General features: G+C 35.0%; 1 protein-coding gene across 4 annotated transcripts; it reads right to left on the bottom strand.

The window, feature by feature from the left end:
* Positions 1-1,727: 1,727 nt before the first annotated feature.
* Positions 1,728-23,395, bottom strand: LOC131928725 (transmembrane protein 245). 4 transcript variants are annotated; one of them, XM_059284814.1, is made up of 18 exons: positions 22,873-23,395; positions 21,116-21,329; positions 20,375-20,481; positions 19,720-19,851; positions 19,049-19,256; positions 18,692-18,840; positions 18,101-18,205; positions 17,377-17,453; positions 16,704-16,794; positions 15,713-15,826; positions 14,771-14,911; positions 13,044-13,166; positions 12,163-12,296; positions 11,856-11,956; positions 11,193-11,367; positions 9,660-9,817; positions 8,317-8,386; positions 1,728-5,887 (listed from the first exon to the last, which is right to left on the bottom strand). In XM_059284814.1, the coding sequence occupies exons 1-18, from the start codon at positions 23,371-23,373 to the stop codon at positions 5,854-5,856; spliced, it is 2,634 nt and encodes an 877-aa protein (XP_059140797.1). In that variant the 5' UTR covers positions 23,374-23,395; the 3' UTR covers positions 1,728-5,853. The 4 variants fall into 4 exon arrangements, with proteins under 4 accessions (XP_059140797.1, XP_059140798.1, XP_059140800.1 ...); XM_059284815.1 differs by lacking the exon at positions 8,317-8,386 and adding an exon at positions 9,021-9,042; XM_059284817.1 differs by lacking the exon at positions 19,720-19,851.
* Positions 23,396-23,500: the final 105 nt, after the last annotated feature.

The following is a 23,500-nucleotide window of genomic DNA, read 5'->3' on the forward strand; positions in this document are numbered from 1 at the left end:
CACTACAACACATACTCCACCAGTCCCCACACACTACAACACATACTCCAGCAGCCCCACACGCTACAACACATACTCCACCAGCCCCCACACACTACAACACATACTCCACCAACCCCCAAAACAACATATACTCCACCAACCCCCACTACAACACATACTCCACCAGCCCCCACACACTACAACACATACTCCACCAACCCCCACTACAACACATACTCCACCAGCCCCCACACACTACAACACATACTCCACCAACCCCCACAACAACACATACTTCACCAACCCCCACTACAACACATACTCCACCAACCCCCACAACAACATATACTCCACCAACCCCCACAACAACACATACTCCACCAGCCCCCACTACAACACATACTCCACCAGCCCCCACACACTACAACACATACTCCACCAACCCCCACAACAACATATACTCCACCAGCCCCCACACATTACAACAGATACTCCACCAGCCCCCACACACTACAACACATACTCCACCAGCCCCCACACACTACAACAGATACTCCACCAACCCCCACAACAACACATACTCCACCAACCCCACACACTACAACACATACTCCACCAACCCCCACAACAACACATACTCCACCAACCCCCACACACTACAACACATACTCCACCAACCCCCACAACAACACATACTCCACCAACCCCCACAACAACACATACTCCACCAACCCCCACACACTACAACACATACTCCACCAACCCCCACAACAACACATACTCCACCAACCCCCACAACAACACATACTCCACCAACCCCCACAACAACACATACTCCACCAACCCCCACACACTACAACAGATACTCCACCAACCCCCACAACAACACATACTCCACCAACCCCACACACTACAACAGATACTCCACCAACCCCCACAACAACACATACTCCACCAACCCCCACAACAACACATACTCCACCAACCCCACACACTACAACACATACTCCACCAACCCCCACAACAACACATACTCCACCAACCCCCACAACAACACATACTCCACCAACCCCCACACACTACAACACATACTCCACCAACCCCCACAACAACACATACTCCACCAACCCCCACAACAACACATACTCCACCAACCCCCACTACAACACATACTCCACCAGCCCCCACACACTACAACACATACTCCACCAGCCCCCACACACTACAACACATACTCCACCAACCCCCACTACAACACATACTCCACCAGCCCCCACACACTACAACACATACTCCACCAGCCCCCACACACTACAACACATACTCCACCAACCCCCACAACAACATATACTCCACCAGCCCCCACACATTACAACAGATACTCCACCAGCCCCCAGAAACATGCTACAACACATACTCCACCAGCCCCCACACACTACAACACATACTCCACCAACCCCCCCAACACACACATTACATACTCCACCAACCCCCACAACAACACATACTCCACCAGCCCCCACACGCTACAACACATACTCCACCAGCCCCCACACGCTACAACACATACTCCACCAGCCCCCACAACAACACATACTCCACCAGCCCCCACAAACACACATACTCCACCAACCCCCACACACAACAACACATATTCCACCAACCCCCACAAACACACACTACATACTCCACCAGCCCCCACACACTACAACACATACTCCACCAAATTTTAACACAAAACCACGTATCAACTGACTATTTAATATCTGAGACTGAGCTACAAGATAGACCAGAAAAATATGCCTTGAGATCAATCCACTAATCCATCATGCAGTTACAGTAGACTCAAGTAAAGTATTGTACATTGAGGCATCAAAGCACACAGAATTCTTTAAAAATCATATAACAAAGATAATTGTAAAAAACAAAACAAGAAAAAATCCCATAAATTTTAAATATTATTGTTACTAGAAAGTGCAAAACCAGTCATTCCACAGAATGTCTAAAATAGGAAATCAAATTTGGAGGTAAATCCAACTCTACACATTGCAAACAAGGGAAGCATAGAATAGGCATTCTACTCCCAAAACATTTCACAATATTAGACTAGAGTAGGCTACTAATTCAATGCTCTAACAAGACAAGAGGTAGGCCTAGTGAAAATACCGGTACCATTAAAATTTGGAGTAAATATTCACCTATTAGCTTGTGCAAAACACTGACACAAATTTGAATACAAAAGAAATAATCTAGTTAACAATACTCTTAAAAAAGCAATGGTGAAATTCCACTGACTCTTACCCTAACCCTAAACTTAATCTTACTTTTTGAAAAAATCTCTTTCAAATATTTTGTAGTTTAAAAACAAAAAGAGCCTTTATATTGCTAACTCAGTTTTACTTCATTGTTACACATTTTGACATGAAACCTTAAACGAAAATTGACATTTTGCACTTTGCCTTAAAGAGTTCATGTCTATTTGAAGAATGCCTAGGTATTATCATAATGCCTAAGCAAAGTATACAATTATATAGCTCATATAAGATATTATGTAGGCAACCTTGCCTAAAGGCATCACCATTCAATTAGAATATTTAATTTAGGTATTCTATAGAATACATCTGCATTTCACACTTTGTCGGTAATATACATCTTATAAAAAGTAAAAGAAGAATAAGCACCATATTGAATTTTTAGCATTAGTGATCAACTCCAAAAATGAATCAGGATTTTTACAAACTAATTAGTTTTTTTTCTTAATTATGGTTACAGCTTTATATAGTGAAACGTTAATTAAAACAATTAGCTAATTTTAAGCAGGCCTATTGGTAATTAAAAAAAAAAGCTTAGAGGAAAAAGCTCAATCTAATTGTACATTTATCAGTTCAATATAAATACTGGTAGGACATAAGCAAAACTCCCTGAAATAAAAATTATATTAGAAAAATGATTATAAGCATTCGACAATTGCAAAACGGCACAATACATGAAACACAATTATATAATTCTATGACCTTGGTAAAACATTAAAAAGCCGAAAGGATAAAATACCCAATAAAATACAAGGGTGTAATAATAACACAGTGGTAAGATAAAAATAAAAAGCGTAAAATGCAAAACAAAAAGGATGAGTTCAGATATGACTGGGATGGCTAGAAGAACAAGAGGTCTAAAGAGCTACAATAAAGTAGCATAATTAGATCAAATAAATCACGGCAGAGAAAAAAAATGGTATCATGGTTATATTTTGATAAAAGCTTGAGCGTGCAGAACTTTTCAAAGAACACATTCAAACAATCTGGCTAGACAGTGGCGTCACTAGGTCAGGTGTTCTCCCCCCCCCCCCCCAGTAATTGAGGATGTCTCCGCCAAAAATGTGCATTTTTAACGTTGGTGTCATCTCTTTTGACTTCTACTTTATTTTAACTGGATAAAATATTGCTTTGACTGTTAACATTGTTTTGACAGTAAATTTAACAAATTTTTAAATTTGGTGTCACCCTCTAAATGGTGTCGCTTAGTGCAAACCGCAAACCCACCCCAACCTTGTGACGCCACTGAGCTAGAACACTGACCGGGATATAAAAAAAACAATAGTAAAGTATACAATAAACAAAACATTTACTCATAACTCAAAAACATATCAAGAATCAATGGAAAACTAAACTCTAGTTTAACTCATTACTCAAAAACATATAACAGGAATCAATGGTAAACTATACTCTAGTGTAACTCAAAACTCTACAACATATAGCAGGAATCAATACTTTTAAAAACTTATGTCAGTAGCACGCATCCGATTAACAGATAAACTAATTAGTTGTTTAAAAAAGTAAAAAAAAAAAAGTACGAACAACAGATTTCTAAGAACATTATTGTTACTTTAGTACGTGAATGTAAGATTACATATATTTCTTATTTAAAGATCAATACTCTAGATATCGGCAAACATTAAAAAAAAAACATCAGCAGAGTCTCAACAGATAAAGTTATGGGTATTGAAAAAATTGATAAAATAAGCATTTAGCTTATTTAAGATTAAAGTACAGGCTTGAAACAATTTGTAAAATGAACACCGAGTCTGTCTTTCAGCACTTGAAAAAAAGACTTCTGGGGAATATTGCACAATGCAAAAATGTTTTAAAGTTGTTGAATTTATGTCTCGATTATTTTTCACAACCATCTCAACAAATTTATAATGACCAATTTGGTCATTCCTTCAATTTTTAATCTCAACAAATGACTTTTACCATTCAATTTACCATCTGAACAAAGGACTTTATAATGACATATTTGGTCATAACATATAATTTATCATATTGATAACTGACATTACAATGACCAACTAGCTTATACTATTAATTTACCATCTCAACAATTTAATTTTTAACGACCAACTTGGTCATACCATTAATTTAACATCTCAACAATTGACTTACAATGACGAACTTGGTCATACCAGTTTTTCAACACCAGTGATGACAAACTGAGTTTTTAACAATTTGATGGAGAAATATTTGTAAATAAAAATAGACTAGAAAATTTTAAAAATTAGAAAAAAATAGTTGAAATGCTATAATTAGAACAGACATTTTAAATAGTCTGAAATAAATAATTGTGATAATAAAAAAACTAACCCAATGAACACATAAGACAAACTGTACACGAAATAATTCAGATCTTTATTATTTTTATGGCACACAATATTTCTAAGAAACTTTACAAATTATATTCTAACACTTCTTGCTAAAGAGGGAAAATTATAGAAAAATAATTAGACAAAAGACTGAGTTACTGGTGGTATGACATCAATTTTGGTTAATCTAAAATGGGAAATGGGGCTATAAAATAAAGACTGGTCAATTGCGATTCTCTAAAACCTAAACTAATGGACACAACACAGACCTAGATAATTACACATGTACACTTATTGACTTACTGAAAATGCTAATATTTTTGAAGAAATTCTTATTCTCTTGTTAATATTATGGCAATATATTTCTAATTGAGTAGAAAAATAATACACATGAAAGACATTATAATAAGGCTTTTGAGAGTTTAGTTAAAAGATTAAGAAAGATAAAATAAAATCGTGTTCAATATTTAGCATTAAAAGTAAAATTGTCTTTAGTTCTGTTTTTTAAAAAGCATACAGCAATAGTATAAGCTAGATTAGGGTTTAAACTATAATTTTTATTTGTACTTATTTCACTTGTTAACTCATGTTGGGTATTATGAAACTGCTGTTTCTACACTAGTATTCAAATTCTTTAAGAAATTGTGTAATTGCACGTTTTAAAACTTTTCATTTTTAAAAAATTCTTCAAATCAAATTCAAAATAAAAATTAAATTTAAAAATGTGTATAAATATATTTTAAAAAAAAGACAATTAGAGAACTTTTTCTTTATTCTCGAAGAACAAGGTAACACTATAAGGATAAAAAATCATTAAACCAAATGTACCAAAATTGTTTATTCTATATTAAAGAGTAAGTGATTTCAAAGACTTATAAGATACGCATTAGTAACAAAACCTATAAAAACTTTTGCGAAAGTATAACAAGGGTAAGTTTTGTGATGGAAAAAAATGTAAAACCAACTAATGGAGCATACTCACTAAAAAAAAAAATCCAACAGATTAACGATGCATTATCTCTAGGGTCTTGTTATAGGCATGGTAAAAAAAACGAATGTAAAAATATATTGCTGATCTAAGCAGTTTTTGGAGAGTGATCTACACACTTGGTTCAAGCGTCAAAGTCTGATACAGGTACAAGTCCTTTGATGTTGACATCTTCTGGCTCCTGGGATTTCTAATGCATTTTTCTCCATGCAGCGTTCCTCACTGATGACAGCTTCTTGCCCTCTGGCTAGTGCACATGGAAAGAGTCCGAGCTTACAGACCTGAAAATTATAAACAGGAAGCTTTAGTTTCATGAGTGTCTCAGTTTGTACAAATCAGTTACAACACATTGTAACGTGTACACAAACAGTGTTGTTGTGCACAGTGCTGTATAATTAAGGTCACATGCATACAAGATGTGGATATACTTCCATGCTGGATTTCCCCAAAAACTTTACTCTCAAATACTGAAAGCAAAACTGTTACAGTTTGTTACACTGTGTATACAAGTATAAGTAGGGGTGTGTCGTAATTTTTTTTCACCATTTTGTCTGTAAAGAATTATACACAGAGTGGGTCATGCTTATACCATTAATAAGAAATGGTAAGGGTTAACATTCAAACGAGAAAGAAAAGTATCAAATTATTTACAGAGTCCATTGAAATAAAGCTTCCTTTAACTACTTTATGGGTTAAAGCTTAAAAAGAACCTTTTTATCTTTATTAGCAGATAGTAATATTGGATCCTTTACTTTGTGGTTTTAAATTAAAAACAACATAATGTAAAGCAGATTTAATGATTTAAGATAAATAAGCATATTTTGAAAAGTAATTAATATTTGTAAAAACATTAATAGGATAAATTACAAAATTATTCTTACAAATCTCAATTATCGGATTCTAAAAGTTGTATCTCCAAATGTTTCACCAGTTTAAAAACATATTTATATAATTTGCATAGTATTTATCACTTGAATCCTTTACTTAAAATTTTCTGTATCCTTAGTAAGCCTCAAAAAACAATTAACAAGAGAAACTTTAAAACAACTGATTAAAAAAAACATGATACAAACGGGCAACTAATTGTGTTAGTTTCTAATTTAACACGTAACCACCAGAATTTTACAATCTCAGCACCTTTTAATGTACATAAAAAAAAACAACCAACACAGTGAACAACGTATTAATTAATTAATTAATTAATGAGCTGATGACTGAAACAATCTCTATCTGGGAGAAAGCTGTGAAAAACCAAACCAGCCCTAGCTTTACACCGACGACCCAGCCCCAACAAACAAAGCATGACAAGATGCATATCATAAAGGAGAGAAAAAAATTTAACGGCACACAATGAAAATAGAAAGCTGAAATTCTTATTGACATTTATAAGCAATATCACCAACAAAACTTGAAACAAATGTTAAATTTTTTTTCTTTCAATATTTTAAAATTACAACATTTTGTCCCTCACTTTAAAGACAATTTTCCTCAACATTTCTTTTCTCAAATTATGATGTTTTAAGCTATAAAAATGCTTGACAAGTAACTCAGATTCAAAACTACAATTTAGACGTTTTATAATGAGTAAAATATTTTCTTTGACTGAAAACTAAAGAATTTCTTGATTCAACAGTGTAACAACAGTACGTGGTTAAGAAAACACAGCCAGCACATAATGTAAATACGTAAATACAACTGTTTAACACTGCAATGTTATAATAAAAGTCACTTGCACACGTAGACTATGTGACAACTGGGCAATCAGCAATGACTTACACAGTGATCAGATAGACATTTATTGCATTTGAAAGAAAATTGATAAGAGTAATATGTTATTTTAAAGAGGTTTGAGTTGCATAACAAAGTGCTTCGTTGTATGCCAGAATAGAGCAAAATTTCATTATTAATATTCAATATTTAAATTTTTGAATAAAATTTTTAACTTTATAGAAAACAAAGAAATTAAGTTTATTTTTATGAGCAGAACGGTTATTTATCGTATACAATGTTGACAAGTATTATTATCAACTATTGCACAAACAGTAAGAATTCTATGTAAGGAATATTTTTATTTTTTAAAATTTGCAATAACTTTAAATAAAAACAATGACAGTAAATAATAAATAGTCTGTATATGAAGGAAAAAAAGAAGATTTAGACAGACTTTAATTTTGAATAAAACACATGATAAATGTGTACACAACATGACATTTCACTGTGCTGGACATTGCTGAGTTCATCAACAAATTGTGATCTCAGATATGGTAATTGCTCAGCCTACAGCATTTGCACCCCTACGCACAAGAGTGGGGAGGATATGTTTTTTTTTTAAATTTAGAAGTTGTGTGTGAAAGTGCATAAAAGTAATTAGGAATCAGTTATTTTTATGTGTGCCACATGGCATTGTACGTCACTGTATATGAGTCACTATAAGTCAATATGTACAACTGCAAAATACTGGAAGTTACAGGGATTATGTGTACAACTGCAATATAATCGCAAGGATTATGTTTACAACTGTATGATAGCCACAAGGATTATGTGAACACTGTAATATAGCCACAAGATTATGTGTATAACCATACAAAAAACATGAAGAGTCACATATATAGCTGGAGAAGAGCCTGCATGATAATGTGAACAACTGCGATACTGATGAGGGAAACACTGAAAAATTTGCTAAGCAGAAAAAAACAACACATCCAATCACCGTGTGCCCTTATATTGTTCTTTCTGCTGAATTCTGTTCAGTACTGACTGCAGGCTAATGTTTAGAGGTGCTGTGGGTGGGAATATATAAAACATGGAATCACTATTGTGATTTCTTTTAATAACAAAAATTTAATTTTTGATGTAGTAATGATTATTAAAACTGATAATGTATTGAAAAACATACTTTGGGTGAAAAAAAAACCTTATATTCAGAGATTGAAGTTTCAAAACTAATTTTAACATAAAAACTTAAGTAAGACCAGGTACATAAAAAATTTTGCCTGTTAGAGTTTTTAAAAAAATATTTCAGAGAAATTAAAGTTTTAAAAATCACAAATGAAACAAAATATTAGTTCCATAAGCTAGATAAATCTACTTCTTATTAAGCTCCAAAAAACATGAATTAATGCTAGGAAATATATTTCTGACTTAAATAGATGTTATTAATGTCCCACTGCAAATTAAAGAGATGTCGACTGCTGAACAGTGAGTGCTTCGTAAAGATACAGTAGCCAAACAATCTACACTATGAGAATATCCTCACTAAACATCTAATTTAGAAGCTGAAATAGCCACACCAAAACAACTTGAATGTTAAAAAGTTAAAAAAAAGAAATCAACAACCCAGCTCAAAACAGAAAGTAATATGGGGAAATACAAAACATTAACTCTGAAAGAAAATAAAGTGATTAAAATAAAAACCTCAATCTCTTAGGCCACATCACTGAAACAAAGAATAAAAAGAGAAGGAAAGTAATGCTAACTTAAAATAATTTAAATCCTTTACCATGAATTCTAGGCAAAATCATAAGGCAATTTAAAATAAAAATTGTTTTAGACAAATAATGATTTAGAGATTTTAAAAAACTGCTTAGAAAATAATTAGGGGCAGATTGAACTTAAATTATAGAGTTTTGTCTATTCTTAAAATTTAAAGAGTTAAAAAATTTTAATCAATAAAATGAGTGCACTCTCTGTACTAAAGCCATTGAAGATTATAATAAAATAAAACCAAGGGAGAAATGGACAAAAAACATGAAATGGCAAGTTATATAGCACGTTCAAATATTTTTATTGAAAACTAGATCAGATGTGATTATCCTAAAATATTAGTGGAGACTTGATTGACAAGTTTTACTTTAAATGTGGGGATTTTATCTACAAGTTTTACTGTAATAGTGGGGATTTTATCGACAAGTTTTACTGTAAATTATGGGGATTTTATTGACAAATTTTACAGCAACAGTGGGGATTTTATCGACAAGTTTTACTGTAAATTATGGGGATTTTATCGACAAGTTACTGTAAATGAGAAGATTGAACGATCTCAGCTTGACTGACCTGGGTTGGGGGTGGTGGGGTCAGTCTGCAGCATGCTGCTGTACATGTTGACCACCACAATCAGGCAGCACAGGATGATTGGTCCAATAATTGCCCCCTCAAGCCCCATGAACAAGATGCCCCCAGCGATGGCCAGGCCTGTGACGTAGGGGTGACCCCTGACAAAGGGAGACAAATGGAGGATTATACATCTGAACTGACAAACTAAACAAATTTTATACATCTGAACTGTGTCAAACTAAACAAACTTTATATATTTAGACAGTAATTAACTAAACAAACATTATATATCTAAACTGTGATAACTTACAAAAAATTGTTTAAATTATTAAAACAGTTCATACAGTTCTCTATTTATTACAAGCAATGTTAAAATAAAGAGTCATACATTTTTTAAAAAAATAAACTAAAGCAGAGTGTATATTAATCCAGTATATTTTTTCTTAAGCCAGCATTAAAAAGTACAACTTGGTTAAAATAACTAATGTTCATAATGCAAAAAAAAAAAAAAAAAAAAAAAAACTGAACAAAAATAATTAATATACGCTCCAATCATTATTTTACATGGCAGAAGGTTACATAAAGCCAACAATTTTTTTACTCAATCCTTCGTTGACAGGTGCCAGAGAGTAAAATAATAATGGCAGCGATGCCAGACTTACCCCTCTCTGTAGATTGCTGTGTCCACCACATACCCTGGCATCATGTGTGCCACTAACAAGAGAGCATTGACAGACTTACCCCTCTATCTCTCTGTAGATTGCTGTGTCCACCACATAAGCTGGCATCATGTGTGTCACTAACAACAAGAGAGCATTGACAGACTTACCCCTCTATCTCTCTGTAGATTGCTGTGTCCACCACATAAGCTGACATCATGTGTGCCACTAACAACAAGAGAGCATTGACAGACTTACCCCTCTATCTCTCTGTAGATTGCTGTGTCCACCACATACCCTGGCATCATGTGTGCCACTAACAACAAGAGAGCATTGACAGACTTACCCCTCTATCTCTCTGTAGATTGCTGTGTCCACCACATAAGCTGGCATCATGTGTGCCACTAACAACAAGAGAGCATTGACAGACTTACCCCTCTATCTCTCTGTAGATTGCTGTGTCCACCACATAAGCTGGCATCATGTGTGCCACTAACAACAAGAGAGCATTGACAGACTTACCCCTCTATCTCTCTGTAGATTGCTGTGTCCACCACATAAGCTGGCATCATGTGTGCCACTAACAACAAGAGAGCATTGACAGACTTACCCCTCTATCTCTCTGTAGATTGCTGTGTCCACCACATAAGCTGGCATCATGTGTGCCACTAACAACAAGAGAGCATTGCCAGACTTACCCCTCTATCTCTCTGTAGATTGCTGTGTCCACCACATACCCTGGCATCATGTGTGTCACTAACAACAAGAGAGCATTGACAGACTTACCCCTCTATCTCTCTGTAGATTGCTGTGTCCACCACATACGCTGGCATCATGTGTGTCACTAACAACAAGAGAGCATTGCCAGACTTACCCCTCTATCTCTCTGTAGATTGCTGTGTCCACCACATACGCTGGCATCATGTGTGCCACAAACAGCAAGAGAGCGTTGAGACCTTGACCCTTGACTAGCCAAAGGTCAATGACAGCCGGCACAGCCGCCCAATAGGGTCCAAGGAATGGGATGGCTGCAAACACAGCAGCTAGAGCTGGGTTGTGTCAGGGAAAGAGAAAAAAAAATTATTTAACTTACACACTTTTAAAACTAATCTACAAATAATTTAGTTAATAGTTGCTTTTTACATTTGATTAAGACAATACATATGAATATTAAACAGAAAAGAATTCATAAAATTCTGAAGGAACAAAAACTAAATATAATATTGCAAACTAAGCTATTGTTAGAATGATTGTAAAAAAATATTATGAATAATAAAATTAGCTCTATCCTCTTCACCTAAAAATTATTAAAATAATTCTTAGTTTTAAGAGATGAAAAATTAACAGGCTGTTTAAATTATTTTTTATTCAATTGGTTTAGTCATGGCTGGCTTTCTCAAAATAAATTTAAAAAAACAAAACAAAACAAAAAAGCAAATCAAAGATTATTTTTAAACAGATTCTCATTTAATGTTATTTCTCAGATTCTCAATAGTTTTAATGTCACTCACTTGGTGTGTGAAAGAACATAATGTACCTGAGGGGATAAAAATAATATCCAGGCCAAATACGAGATGAATGAGCCAGGTGTATAATCCATAGAATGTGGCCATTTTCAAAGATGCTTTGAAGACACCACTGAAAATGCATTTATTCAGGATTAAAAATTTGGTTCAAGTTTGTAAAAAAATCTGGCAACTATATAATAGTTGACAAAAATGTTTTGGATGACATGTCTCTGTTATAAACCTTAATGAAATGCGTCTCTGATATAAACCTTAATGAAATGCCTATTTCAACAAAAATAAAATAGAAATAAAACAAAAAAGACATGTAAATCTAACCTGATGGCTTTTTCAACAGCTTGACCAAAACGGTTGCCAGTAGAGCCAGGACTCATGTTACAGAAAAGTTCAGCAGGTTTGTACATCTCTCCACTAGAGGCCAGCAGGTAGAATAGGGTGGTCAGGAAAATTATCTGGACAGGTAGAATAGGGTGGGCAGGTAAATTATCTGGACAGGTAGAATAGGGTGGTCAGGTAAATTATCTGGACAGGTAGAATAGGGTGGTCAGGTAGAATAGGGTGGTCAGGTAAATTATCTGGACAGGTAGAATAGGGTGGTCAGATAAATTATCTGGACAGGTAGAATAGGGTGGTCAGGTAAATTATCTGGACAGGTAGAACAGGGTGGTCAGGTAGAATAGGGTGGTCAGGTAAATTATCTGGACAGGTAGAATAGGGTGGTCAGATAAATTATCTGGACAGGTAGAATAGGTTGGTCAGGTAAATTATCTGGACAGGTAGAATAGGGTGGTCAATATAACATGAAATCATACAGCTATCCTAATAACATTAACAATCCACATTGTTTTGAGGAAATGTAGTCTTAAAAATAATCATATTGAGGAAAAGGAGAGTTATAAAATAGCTGTTTTAAAAAAATCTTGTGGAATATATAAAATAAATTGCACGTTGCAGAAATTTCAGACAGTAAGATTTTTAGCCCTGCTGGTAAACAAATAAAATAAATCTATTAATAAAGTGCACTACAAGGTCCTGTTTTTTTTATACCAGTTTTGATTTTGCTTCACATATTGTAATTACTTTACAATACAATCAGTAAGTTGAGATTTTTTAAAATAATTGCTTAATCCAATTGGAAATTTATTTGTCTTCCTGTGTTGGAGAGTTAAAAGTTACCACTATCTGCTACAGTGACTTACAGCCGAAATGACGAAATTTAAAATAGCCGTGCCCCCTCCCAGCAGGGCGGACACAATGGAGGTGATGACGGTCATCAGGAGGGACATGTTCCCTTTCAGCACGGCCCACACTGATTCCAGGACCTACAAGATACAGAGCACGTTGTTAACTTGTTATATAATTGGTTAAATATTTTGGTACGGCCCACACTGATTCCAGGACCTACAAGATACAGAGCACGTTGTTAACTTGTTATATAATTGGTTAAATATTTTGGTACAGCCCACACTGATTCCAGGACCTACAAGATACAGAGATCGTTGTGGGTTAACTTGTTATACAACTGATTAAATATTTTGGTACAGCTCACACTGATTCCAGGACCTACAAGATACAGAGATCGTTGTTGGTTAACTTGTTATACAACTGATTAAATATTTTGGTACAGCCCACACTGATTCCAGGACCTACAAGATACAGAGATCGTTGTTGGTTAACTTGTTATACAATTGATTAAATAATTTGGTACAGCCCACACTGATTCCAGGACCTACAGGATACAGAGATCGTTGTTGGTTAACTTGTTATACAACTGATTAAACATTTTGGTACAGCCCACACTGATTCCAGGACCTACAAGATACAGAGATTGTTGTTGGTTAACTTGTTATATAACTGATTAAATATTTTGGTACAGCCCACACTGATTCCAGGACCTACAAGATACAGAGATCGTTGTTGGTTAACTTGTTATATAACTGATTAAACATTTTGGTACAGCCCACACTGATTCCAGGACATACAAAATACACGTTGTTGGTTAACTTATTATATAACTGATTAAACATTTTGGTACAGCTCACACTGATTCCAGGACCTACAAAATACACGTTGTTGGTTAACTTATTATATAACTGATTAAATATTTTGGTACAGCTCACACTGATTAAAGGACAAAAATGATCAAATACAAAGGAAATTACTGAAGATGATAAACAAGTAGATTTTAAAAAAAAATAATATTTGTGAACAAACCAAACATTTAGCCACATGTACAGGAGTTCTAAAATATTTTGAACAGTACAAACTAAAAAAAAATATAGGACTATAATTTAAAAAAAAGATATGTAGTTAACCATAAAAAAAAGCCTGCACTTTTACCCAAAGAAATAAGTATAATTATAAATTAACATATCCCAAGTAAAAAAATATAAAACTTTATTATTTCCACAGCACGTTAATTATAAAGCATTTTATACATTTTATATAATTCCTCAGAACATCTTTGTAAGTTATACTTTGTTAATAGCTCCTCAGAGCATTTTAATAAGTTATACTTTTTAGATAGTTCATTAGATCATCTTTACATGTATATTTGGTTAGTTCACCAGCCCATGTTTACATTTGTTTACTCAGTCGCCAGCGCCTTACCGACATAAATATGCCTAAATTGACCTTGACAAACTCAATGGCATGTTTACATTTGTTTACTCAGTTGCCAGCGCCTTACCGACATAAATATGCCTAAATTGGCCTTGACAAACTCTACGGCATATTTACATTTGTTTACTCAGTCGCCAGCGCCTTACCGACATAAACATGCCTAAATTGGCCTTGACAAACTCTACGGCATATTTACATTTGTTTACTCAGTCGCCAGTGCCTTACCGACATAAACATGCCTAAATTGGCCTTGACAAACTCAACCGCATGCTTACATTTGTTTACTCAGTCGCCAGCGCCTTACCGACATAAACATGCCTAAATTGGCCTTGACAAACTCTACTGCAGCTGAGATCTGCAGCATGTCCTTGACCCTGTAGAACATGGACATCAGCGTGTCCATGTCCGAGGGCAGCACGGGTTGAGAGCTGGACGTCTGGTTGCGCTGAGGAACAGAAGACATCAAACACTGGTGTTAAACAGGGCTCTAAGTGTACTGAGGAGCAGACATTAGTCACTGGTGTTAAATAGGGCTCTAGTGAAGAGCAGACATTAGTCACTGGTTTTAAAATAAGGTTCAACGTGTAATGGACTTAATGTGTTATGTCAAAGCAATGTACAATAGCTGTGCAAGATTGTTTAGTATGAAAGATTATGAGTAGCATGTGAAGATTATATGTAGTGTGTCAGATTATATGTAGTGTGTCAGATTATATGTAGTGTGTCAGATTATATGTAGTGTGTCAGATTATAGGTAGTGTGTCAGGTTATAGGTAGTGTGTCATAATATATGTAGTGTGTCAGATTAAATGTAGTGTGTCAGATTGTATGTGGTGTGTCAGATTAAAAATGTAGTGTGTCAGAATATATGTAATGTAAAACAAAATTCAGGCACACATTGATCCTGAAAAAATTACAGCCAGCAAATTTGGGAGTAACTTTTAATTCCCCCCCCCCCCCCCCAAGATTATCAAATCAATTAAATTAATTTAGTTTTCTGGAAGTAATTATCAATGCAAATCAAAAGTTTGGGTCATAATAAAAACAAACAAAGCAATATTCATTAAATATATATGCAAATAAAACTTGTACAAGAATTCTATCGGCTTTAGTTTTGCATTACATGTTAACAATGGTGATTGATAAAACAAATTCTATCATTATTTTATCACTAGTTTCTGTCAATATGCTAGGTGAGTGTTTGATTTAATGATAGAAATTCCCTTAGTGCAAGCTTTTATCCTACCTTCTCATTCATGGTCAACATGGAGGCGTAGAGCTTGTCCCACACGTCCAGTACCTGGTTGACCACATTGTCCTTTTCTTCATCTGAGCCATCCACAGGTAGAAACTCATGGACCTGGTGGGTAGACAAACACCTGAGTTTAGTGACACAGACAGGTAGTGGTGATACAGCTAAGTAGTGGTGACACAAATAAATGGTGACACAGCTAGGTAGTGGTGACATGGCTAGGTAGTGGTGACATGGCTAGGTAGTGGTGACATGGCTAGGTAGTGGTGACATGGCTAAGTAGTGGTGACATGGCTAGGTAGTGGTGACATGGCTAGGTAGTGGTGACATGGCTAAGTAATGGTGACATGGCTAAGTAGTGGTGACATGGCTAGGTAGTGGTGACATAGCTAGGGAGTGGTGACATGGCTAGGTAGTGGTGACATGGCTAGGTAGTGGTGACATGGCTAGGTAGTGGTGACATGGCTAGGTAGTGGTGACACAGCTAGGTAGTGGTGACATGGCTAGGTAGTGGTGACATGGCTAGGTAGTGGTGACACAGCTAGGTAGTGGTGACATGGCTAGGTAGTAGTGACATGGCTAGGTAGTGGTGACATGGCTAGGTAGTGGTGACATGGTTAGGTAGTGGTGACACAGCTAGGTAGTGGTGACACAAATAAATGGTGACACTATTTTGGTAGTGGTAGTACTAATAGGGATGAATGGTGACGCATGTTGGTGATGGTGATACAATTAAACATTGATAGTATGGCAGTAGTGGTACTAATAGAAAAATGGTGACACAAAATAATGACACAGTATTACAGTAGTGGTGATACAAACACAGGGCAAAAAGTTAAGAGATAAAAATAAGCAGTGAGCAGCACTGGTGACAGGCATAAATTTGCAGTCAAGTGGTGACACAAACACAGAGTGACATGACTTTAAACTGCTCATCTACCTAACAATGAACAAAATGTCACCATCAAACATGACACCACCTTACTTTGTTTGAAATAAAATTTCTTCCATGCTCGTGTGTCTTCTGTAGCACCTGATCCATTGTTTTCTTCAGTTCCTCAGCATTGGGCATCCATCTGTTGACAAAACAAAAACAACCACCATCTTGGTGCTCAGAGCCATAAACAAGTGTCAAGGACGGTCCAAACGTAACACTTTCTAAATACAACTGAAACATTTGAAAACTGTGTACACGTTACTACTTGCGCAAAGCAGAGGCGTAGCGAAGGGGGGCAGCATATGTCCCCGGGCGCCGAACTTAGGGGGCGCCAAAATGGGGGGGGGGGTGTCCTCAGGCGCCGGGAAGGGTCGATACGCCTCTGGCGCAAAGTAAATTTGTTGTATTTTCATCTAGTATTAATTGTATAGTCCAAGTATTCAAACTTATAAGTATGGTAGCTTGTTATGCCAAGATCATTACATACACTAAAAAAATAATTGGTAATTTAGTTTGGGAGGGTGTAATGTAAAGTAGTTATGGTTGGCTGGATATTAGGAGGGTGTAATGTAGTTATGGTTGGCTGGACATTGGGAGGGTGTAATGTAGTTATGGTTGGCTGGACATTGGGAGGGTGTAATGTAAAGTAGTGAGTGTGACTATGAGAGGTGTAATGTATGTAAAGTAGTGTCTGTAGGTGTAACATTGTGATAGGACTTACTCTGAGAGCTCTGAGTTGACTGTGTTGTTGAGGACATTCTGTGTGGTTGTTATCATATACATGCTCTCTCTCTGGATCTGTCAACAAAGTTGATCGGATTGTAAGGACAGATCATGGTGAATACAAGACAATCAGCTCATGGTGAATGTATTGTAAAGACAAGACAATCAGCTCGTTAACAAATGATAGTTAAATTACGAGTCTTCTAACATTTAAACTATGATTGATGTCTCAGTACATCAATATCAGCGCCATTCCCTTTCAAGTGTCACTAATAATAAAGGTCAATAAATAAAATTTAAAAAATAACCTAGCTACACTTAAAAGACCATTGAATACTAGATCACTACCCAAAAGTCTTGCAGTTGAATCAGTGATTCAAGCTAGTCCACCCATCTCTGATGAATGGCTGAACACTTTCCTTTCATACGCAAAGGTAACAGATGAACTCTACTTCATACATCCTAGGGATAGTCTGGTCTATTTGGATACTATATTTCTTTTTACACTTATGTCTTTTCAAGGAAAAGATCGCATGCTTACATAACATTAAAAGATAGTGCATCCAGCATTTTGCCTACTATTTTCAAATCTACAACAAAATTATTACCCACACAACTTATACACTCATTATTAAAGTTCTTTTGATTTCACATGAACAGCACCTTGTTCATTTTTATCTCGCTGACACCTGACAAAAAGGTATGACAATTTCTGATCTCACCTGAACAGCACCAATGATGGAGAAGAGAAATGTCCCAACCAACAACATCAGAATAAACAAAATACTCGTGGCCTGGTCCAACCCTTGTTCTAGGATTGAGATGATCTAAAAGTTGGGAAGAAATCAAATTATCAATCAATTATCCAGAATAATTGCATCTTCAAGCTTTGAATTTACTGTTCATCTTCAATTATGGAGGTATTTTTTGTGAGCCCATATCACCATCAACAAACATTGGAGATCAGAGTACTTAAGGTTTTTTAGAACAAAATGCCAGGAAGCTGTAGTATTATTACAGATATAGCCTTATTACTAAAATTATGATAAGACACAATGGGCATCTACTTCTGGGATTAGAATTATGAGTTAATTTTTTTTTTTAATTGAGATAGCACTCTTCACATATTTAAATTATCTTCAACAGTAACCATTTTGGTTCAAGCAATTTCTTAAAAGTTGGACATAATTAAGTAGTAGCGATATTTTACCATGATATGACACAAATACTTTCAACACTAAAATGTGAAGCATCAAATACACGTGCTTATTTTGACATTGGATTAACACAGGCATTAAAAAATAAATACAAACCTTTCTATCCCCTTTTGAAAGAAGGGAGCCGAGGCCTCTGAGACACTGTGGCATCAGAGCTTGTTGTCGAGTTTCAAACCACTGGGAAATACTGGCCTTGGCATTTTGAGCAGTGCCATGTAGCATACCATTGGGCTTAAACTGTTGAACTGTGGGACAAAACAGTGTCTCATTTTACCATCAACATGTGAATCATAGCTCAATTCGGCAGCAAATATTGTTTAATTTTATTTATTTTTATAGTATCTTGGCAACCAATGATGAGTTTTGTCAAAATACTTTTTCACATTTTTAACACTCGAAGTGAATAAAACTCATTTCAATTCTTTTGTTTTATACTTATTTAAATTATTTTACCTATTTTCTTGAAACCGACATGCAAAAGTGGCAGCATAAAAAGAAGGGAAATAATCCAGAGATGCATCCACAGACGAACTATAACATGCCCCCACAGCAGGGCTGTGAAGCTCTGGTCCACAATAGACTTGGGAGGGGGCGTGTCTCCAGCAGGGGACTTGACACTGGGGTCAGCTTTAGCTTTAGGCGCAGGAGATCCCTCTGTTTTCTTTACATTTAAGGGATGACAACAATTCAAATCAATAAATTTTATAAACAATTGCTGTCAATACTAAATTGAGTCAAACAAAAAATATAATATATACAAATGCCTATATATATATATATATATATATATATATTTAAATAAATAAATAAATAAATAAATAAATAAAAAAAAAAAATATATATATATATATATATATATATATATATATATATATATATATATATATATATATATATATATATATATATATATATAAAATGTTTTTGGGTGTTAAGAGCAAACAGTTTTATGCACACATGCTGAAAGCTTCATGAAATTAGAAAAGTTTTAAACCATTTCTTTCAAAAATGTGCAATTATTATCATGCTAATTTTAAAAGTATTTTTTTAAATTATTATATTAAAATATTTAGACAGTGACAGTAATGGTGAAAGAGGAGTCCAAAATGCAAATAGATACTCACAATAGGATGGACATGAGGGTCAGGCCTAGCAGGTAGATTAAGTGTTAGAGGCTTTGGTGCAGGTAAAGTTTCTGGGGGTCGGACTATTGGGCTTTCTTCTAGCGTCGCAGTTTTGGTTTCTACCTTGGTTGCCTAATTATTTTACAATCAGTCATAATTAGAGAACTGGCTTTTTCTTATGGAAAAACTAAACACTATGTTATTTAAATATTCATGGTTATTGTAAAATTATTTAAATCTTGAAAGATGAAATTGCTAGGAATGTGAGCTACAGAAGAAAGTAAAGCCACTCTGTATTTAATATATCATGCAAGGTTGAAATAGAGAGCATTGTGATTGGTATAGCACAAAGCAAATAAATTTTAGATAAACATGATGCAATATTTATACTTCTAGACTCCATAACTAGTTGCAATATAAAGTTTGCTTACTAATTATATACATATTTATAACTAACTTAATCCTTTAAACATACGATTAGCCTTGACTAAAAAAATATTGACTGATTTAATGACTTATATTTAATGACTTAATTACTTATATCAATCTTTAAATTTATACTAATTCTTTTCTAACACTATTAAAACAAATGAATTTCTGATCTGTAATTTAAAAAAGTTAACCATGAACATCACATGTCCACAGGATAACTCACGCCATCTTTCTCCCCGTCTGGTGTGGAGTTAGAGTCCTTTGATAGCCCAACAGCTGCAGCTATGACTGAACAGAATGATGGACTTTTCTGTCCCCCAGATGCTGATTCTGTGGAGAAACACAACAAGCTTTAAGAAGTAACTGTCATCAGCATGGCTATCAATTTGTAAACATTAACACGTTTTAAGTTGAAACCTAAGCAAATTTAACACAAATAACTAGTGGAAAAAAGGGCATACATACATTTTAGGAACATTACAGACTAAAAATATGTATGTGGAGAAGGGAAAACAGCATGGTTGTTTCCAGATCAGCATGATTGCTAAAGATAATACTGATTTATTCCATCTAGAAATACTGCCCCTAATTACAATTAACATTTCAACATGGCTATAAATTTTTTTGAATGTGTGTAGCAACAGCCTAAAAAGTTAGATTTAACCCCATTAGGAGATAACATAGTCACATGAAAAAATATTACGACCACATATTTAAAGAAGCTCCATGGACTCTCTGCTGAAAAGCTTGGTAAGAAATATAGTTTGTACAATTTATGAAGTAGCAACATGAGACAGAACACTCATAAGTATAAAAAGAACTTCAAGACCTAACCTCTAACACTAAAATACTGGAGCTATAAATAGTATAAACAATTATTAATTTGTAATAACAGTATATGTTACTCACTACTCTAGAAATAATTTTCTCATTGAAGTGATACATCGTTGAAACCAAAAATTACCTGGAGTTTCTGACGGCCCCATCTGTACAACAACCCCTGCCACCATCACAATGACCATGAAAAAAAACAGCGGCACCTTCAAGGGACCAGCAATGTTGGCTAAATGCAGCAAGACAGAGACCCAGACTGGTGCAGACATCCAGCGCAGCCATGTTGATTCTGGTTTCCAGAGAAAGATCACACAGAGTAGGTGACCTACAAGTAGGGTCCACACCTGAAAAATAAGTGAAATACTTTTTTTTTTCGAGAATTAAAATATTTAAAAAAAGCACCTTAGAGATAGATTCACAGCATACATTTCAACAGATGATCATTCTGGTTGAATTGTATGGGTAAATCAATACTGTAATGAAGTGAAAAACATCAAACATAGGAGGTCAACCATTATTAATTAATATTAATAATTAAATCATCTTAAATGATATTTTTTTTTACCACCACAACTCCCCATCATTGTAAACAACCCCCCCCCCCCCCTTCCTAATCACTTGTATTAGAACATATATGAGCTTCATGGAGCTAGGGTTCTTTATAGTTGCTTTTATATTTCACACTGAAGCAACAGACAATGATAATACAATACTTTCGGGTTTATGGTTTGGCTCTGGTTTGAATGTTTCAAAATAGATTTTGTATGATTAAACATATAAATATGCAGAAGTGAAGAAACAGCTAACAGGCACGTACCCAATAATATTTATGCGTACCATGTTTGTTTTGTTTGGGTTGAAGTATACAGTTTATAAAGATTTGAATATGGATGATTAATAGTCCTGTTAGAACATCCCTTAACCCACCCACCTTTGATAGATATCTGACTCTACTAGTAGTCGGGCATGGTATGGCAGTTAGGCAGAGTAGTGACAACAATCTATATATATAATTCTATATTAATAAGTCACTCAACCATGCAGGACACCACCACGCACGCAGACTCTCTAATCCTCCTCCCATCACCTCTCTCGCTCTCCAGGCATGCGCAACAGACCATATTGCTATCACCCTCGCCAGTCTGGTAAATTAGTGATGGCTATTTTTATAAAGTGTGGCCTAGCTACCAATAACACTAAAGGCGAGTCGGTAAAACCTTAGTTTAGCGTCGGTTATTATTCCGGAATCGTATAGCAGTAAAAAACAGTAAAACAATGCCAAAGTCTGTCACACACTTCCGGAATTCACCGGAAGTACTGTAAACCATACTTTAATTGGCGTCATCTTTTATTTTTATACAGAATGTTTAAAATTTGGATAGATTTATTTTTGTAATCATTTTTACATTTTGTAATCATTTTTACATTTTGTAATCATTTTTACTATTTTCGTAATCTAGATTTTTTTTACTTGGCCTAGCAGCTAGATATCTAGCTAGATCTAGATATAATTAATTAATGGTCGCAAATCAGCTGCAAGCCAAAAACATTAAATTATTACATTTGACTTCATTATTTATATTAATAAATATTTTTTTTAGATCTACTAATTTAAATCTACTATTATATTTATTCTTGTTTCCTTTTGTTGATTAAACTTAAAAAATTAAAACATTAATTTACTACAATCGACTTTCAATTTATTTATATTTTAATGGTCAAATAAAACATGGTTTACCGTAACTCTAGTTACCGAAACTCAACAAACATTACCCGATAATTTCCGACGCTAAACTAAGGTTTTACCGGCGAGTCAAGAATCTTTTTCCGAGTAGTCACTTCATAACACAAAACATGACTCAATAAAAAAGGCAAATAACAGCTTACCCAGTAAGAATTAAAATACTCCACAAAATCGTACAGAAAATTTAGAAAACTGCAGAGAATATCAAACAAATAGCTCAGTGGAATGAAGTGATATAAAATATACATTGCTGAAATCGCGAAGGCGATTCCAAACAATAGCTTGATATTGGCCCATATCATCATAGTCATGGACTCAGCTAAAGTATTTGCAATTTTCAACGGGAGAAGTATCATTCCAACAGCAAAAGGTGTCCCTGAATCTTGTAAACCTTTCAGCCATTGTCGTAGTACGTTCGTTAGACTGCGTTTGAAAGGGTACAAGAAATTTCCGCATAACAGAGCCCAGTACAAGGGTCTAATAAATGGAGCAAGGATGAAATAGACTGCAACAGAAACTGCCCCTGCTAAAACGATAAATATATTAGCAATTGTGTTGTAAAAAGCTTGCTTCAGGGGTTTTTCGTGGCCCTGCGGAAGGTACTGCCACACATTATTCAAGTATTCAAGGGATGGGGTAGACATCTTGGTTGTTGTACAATGTTGACATGTGTCACGTGACTAATATATTTTTAAGAATAAAAGACATCGGCTAATAATAGAGTTACAAAACAAGACAGGGGGAAGCTAACGTTTTACGGATATATACACG

This window comes from Physella acuta, unplaced genomic scaffold (genome assembly GCF_028476545.2).
Source record: "Physella acuta isolate Inbredline_101_S28 unplaced genomic scaffold, ASM2847654v3 ptg001535l, whole genome shotgun sequence".
NCBI classification, from domain to species: Eukaryota; Metazoa; Mollusca; class Gastropoda; family Physidae; genus Physella; species Physella acuta.

What these genes read in the sequence shown, in the direction of transcription:
- LOC131928725 (XM_059284814.1), bottom strand. Translation starts at nt 23,373, where the DNA reads ATGTCTACCCCATCCCTTGAATACTTGAATAATGTGTGGCAGTACCTT. An exon ending in AGTATTTTAATTCTTACTGG is followed by an intron (nt 21,330 to 22,872) that starts GTAAGCTGTTAT and finishes CTTATTTTTCAG; the next exon opens with GTGTGGACCCTACTTGTAGG. An exon ending in ATCTACAGAGAGATAGAGGG is followed by an intron (nt 9,818 to 11,192) that starts GTAAGTCTGGCA and finishes TCCCTTTGTCAG; the next exon opens with GGGTCACCCCTACGTCACAG.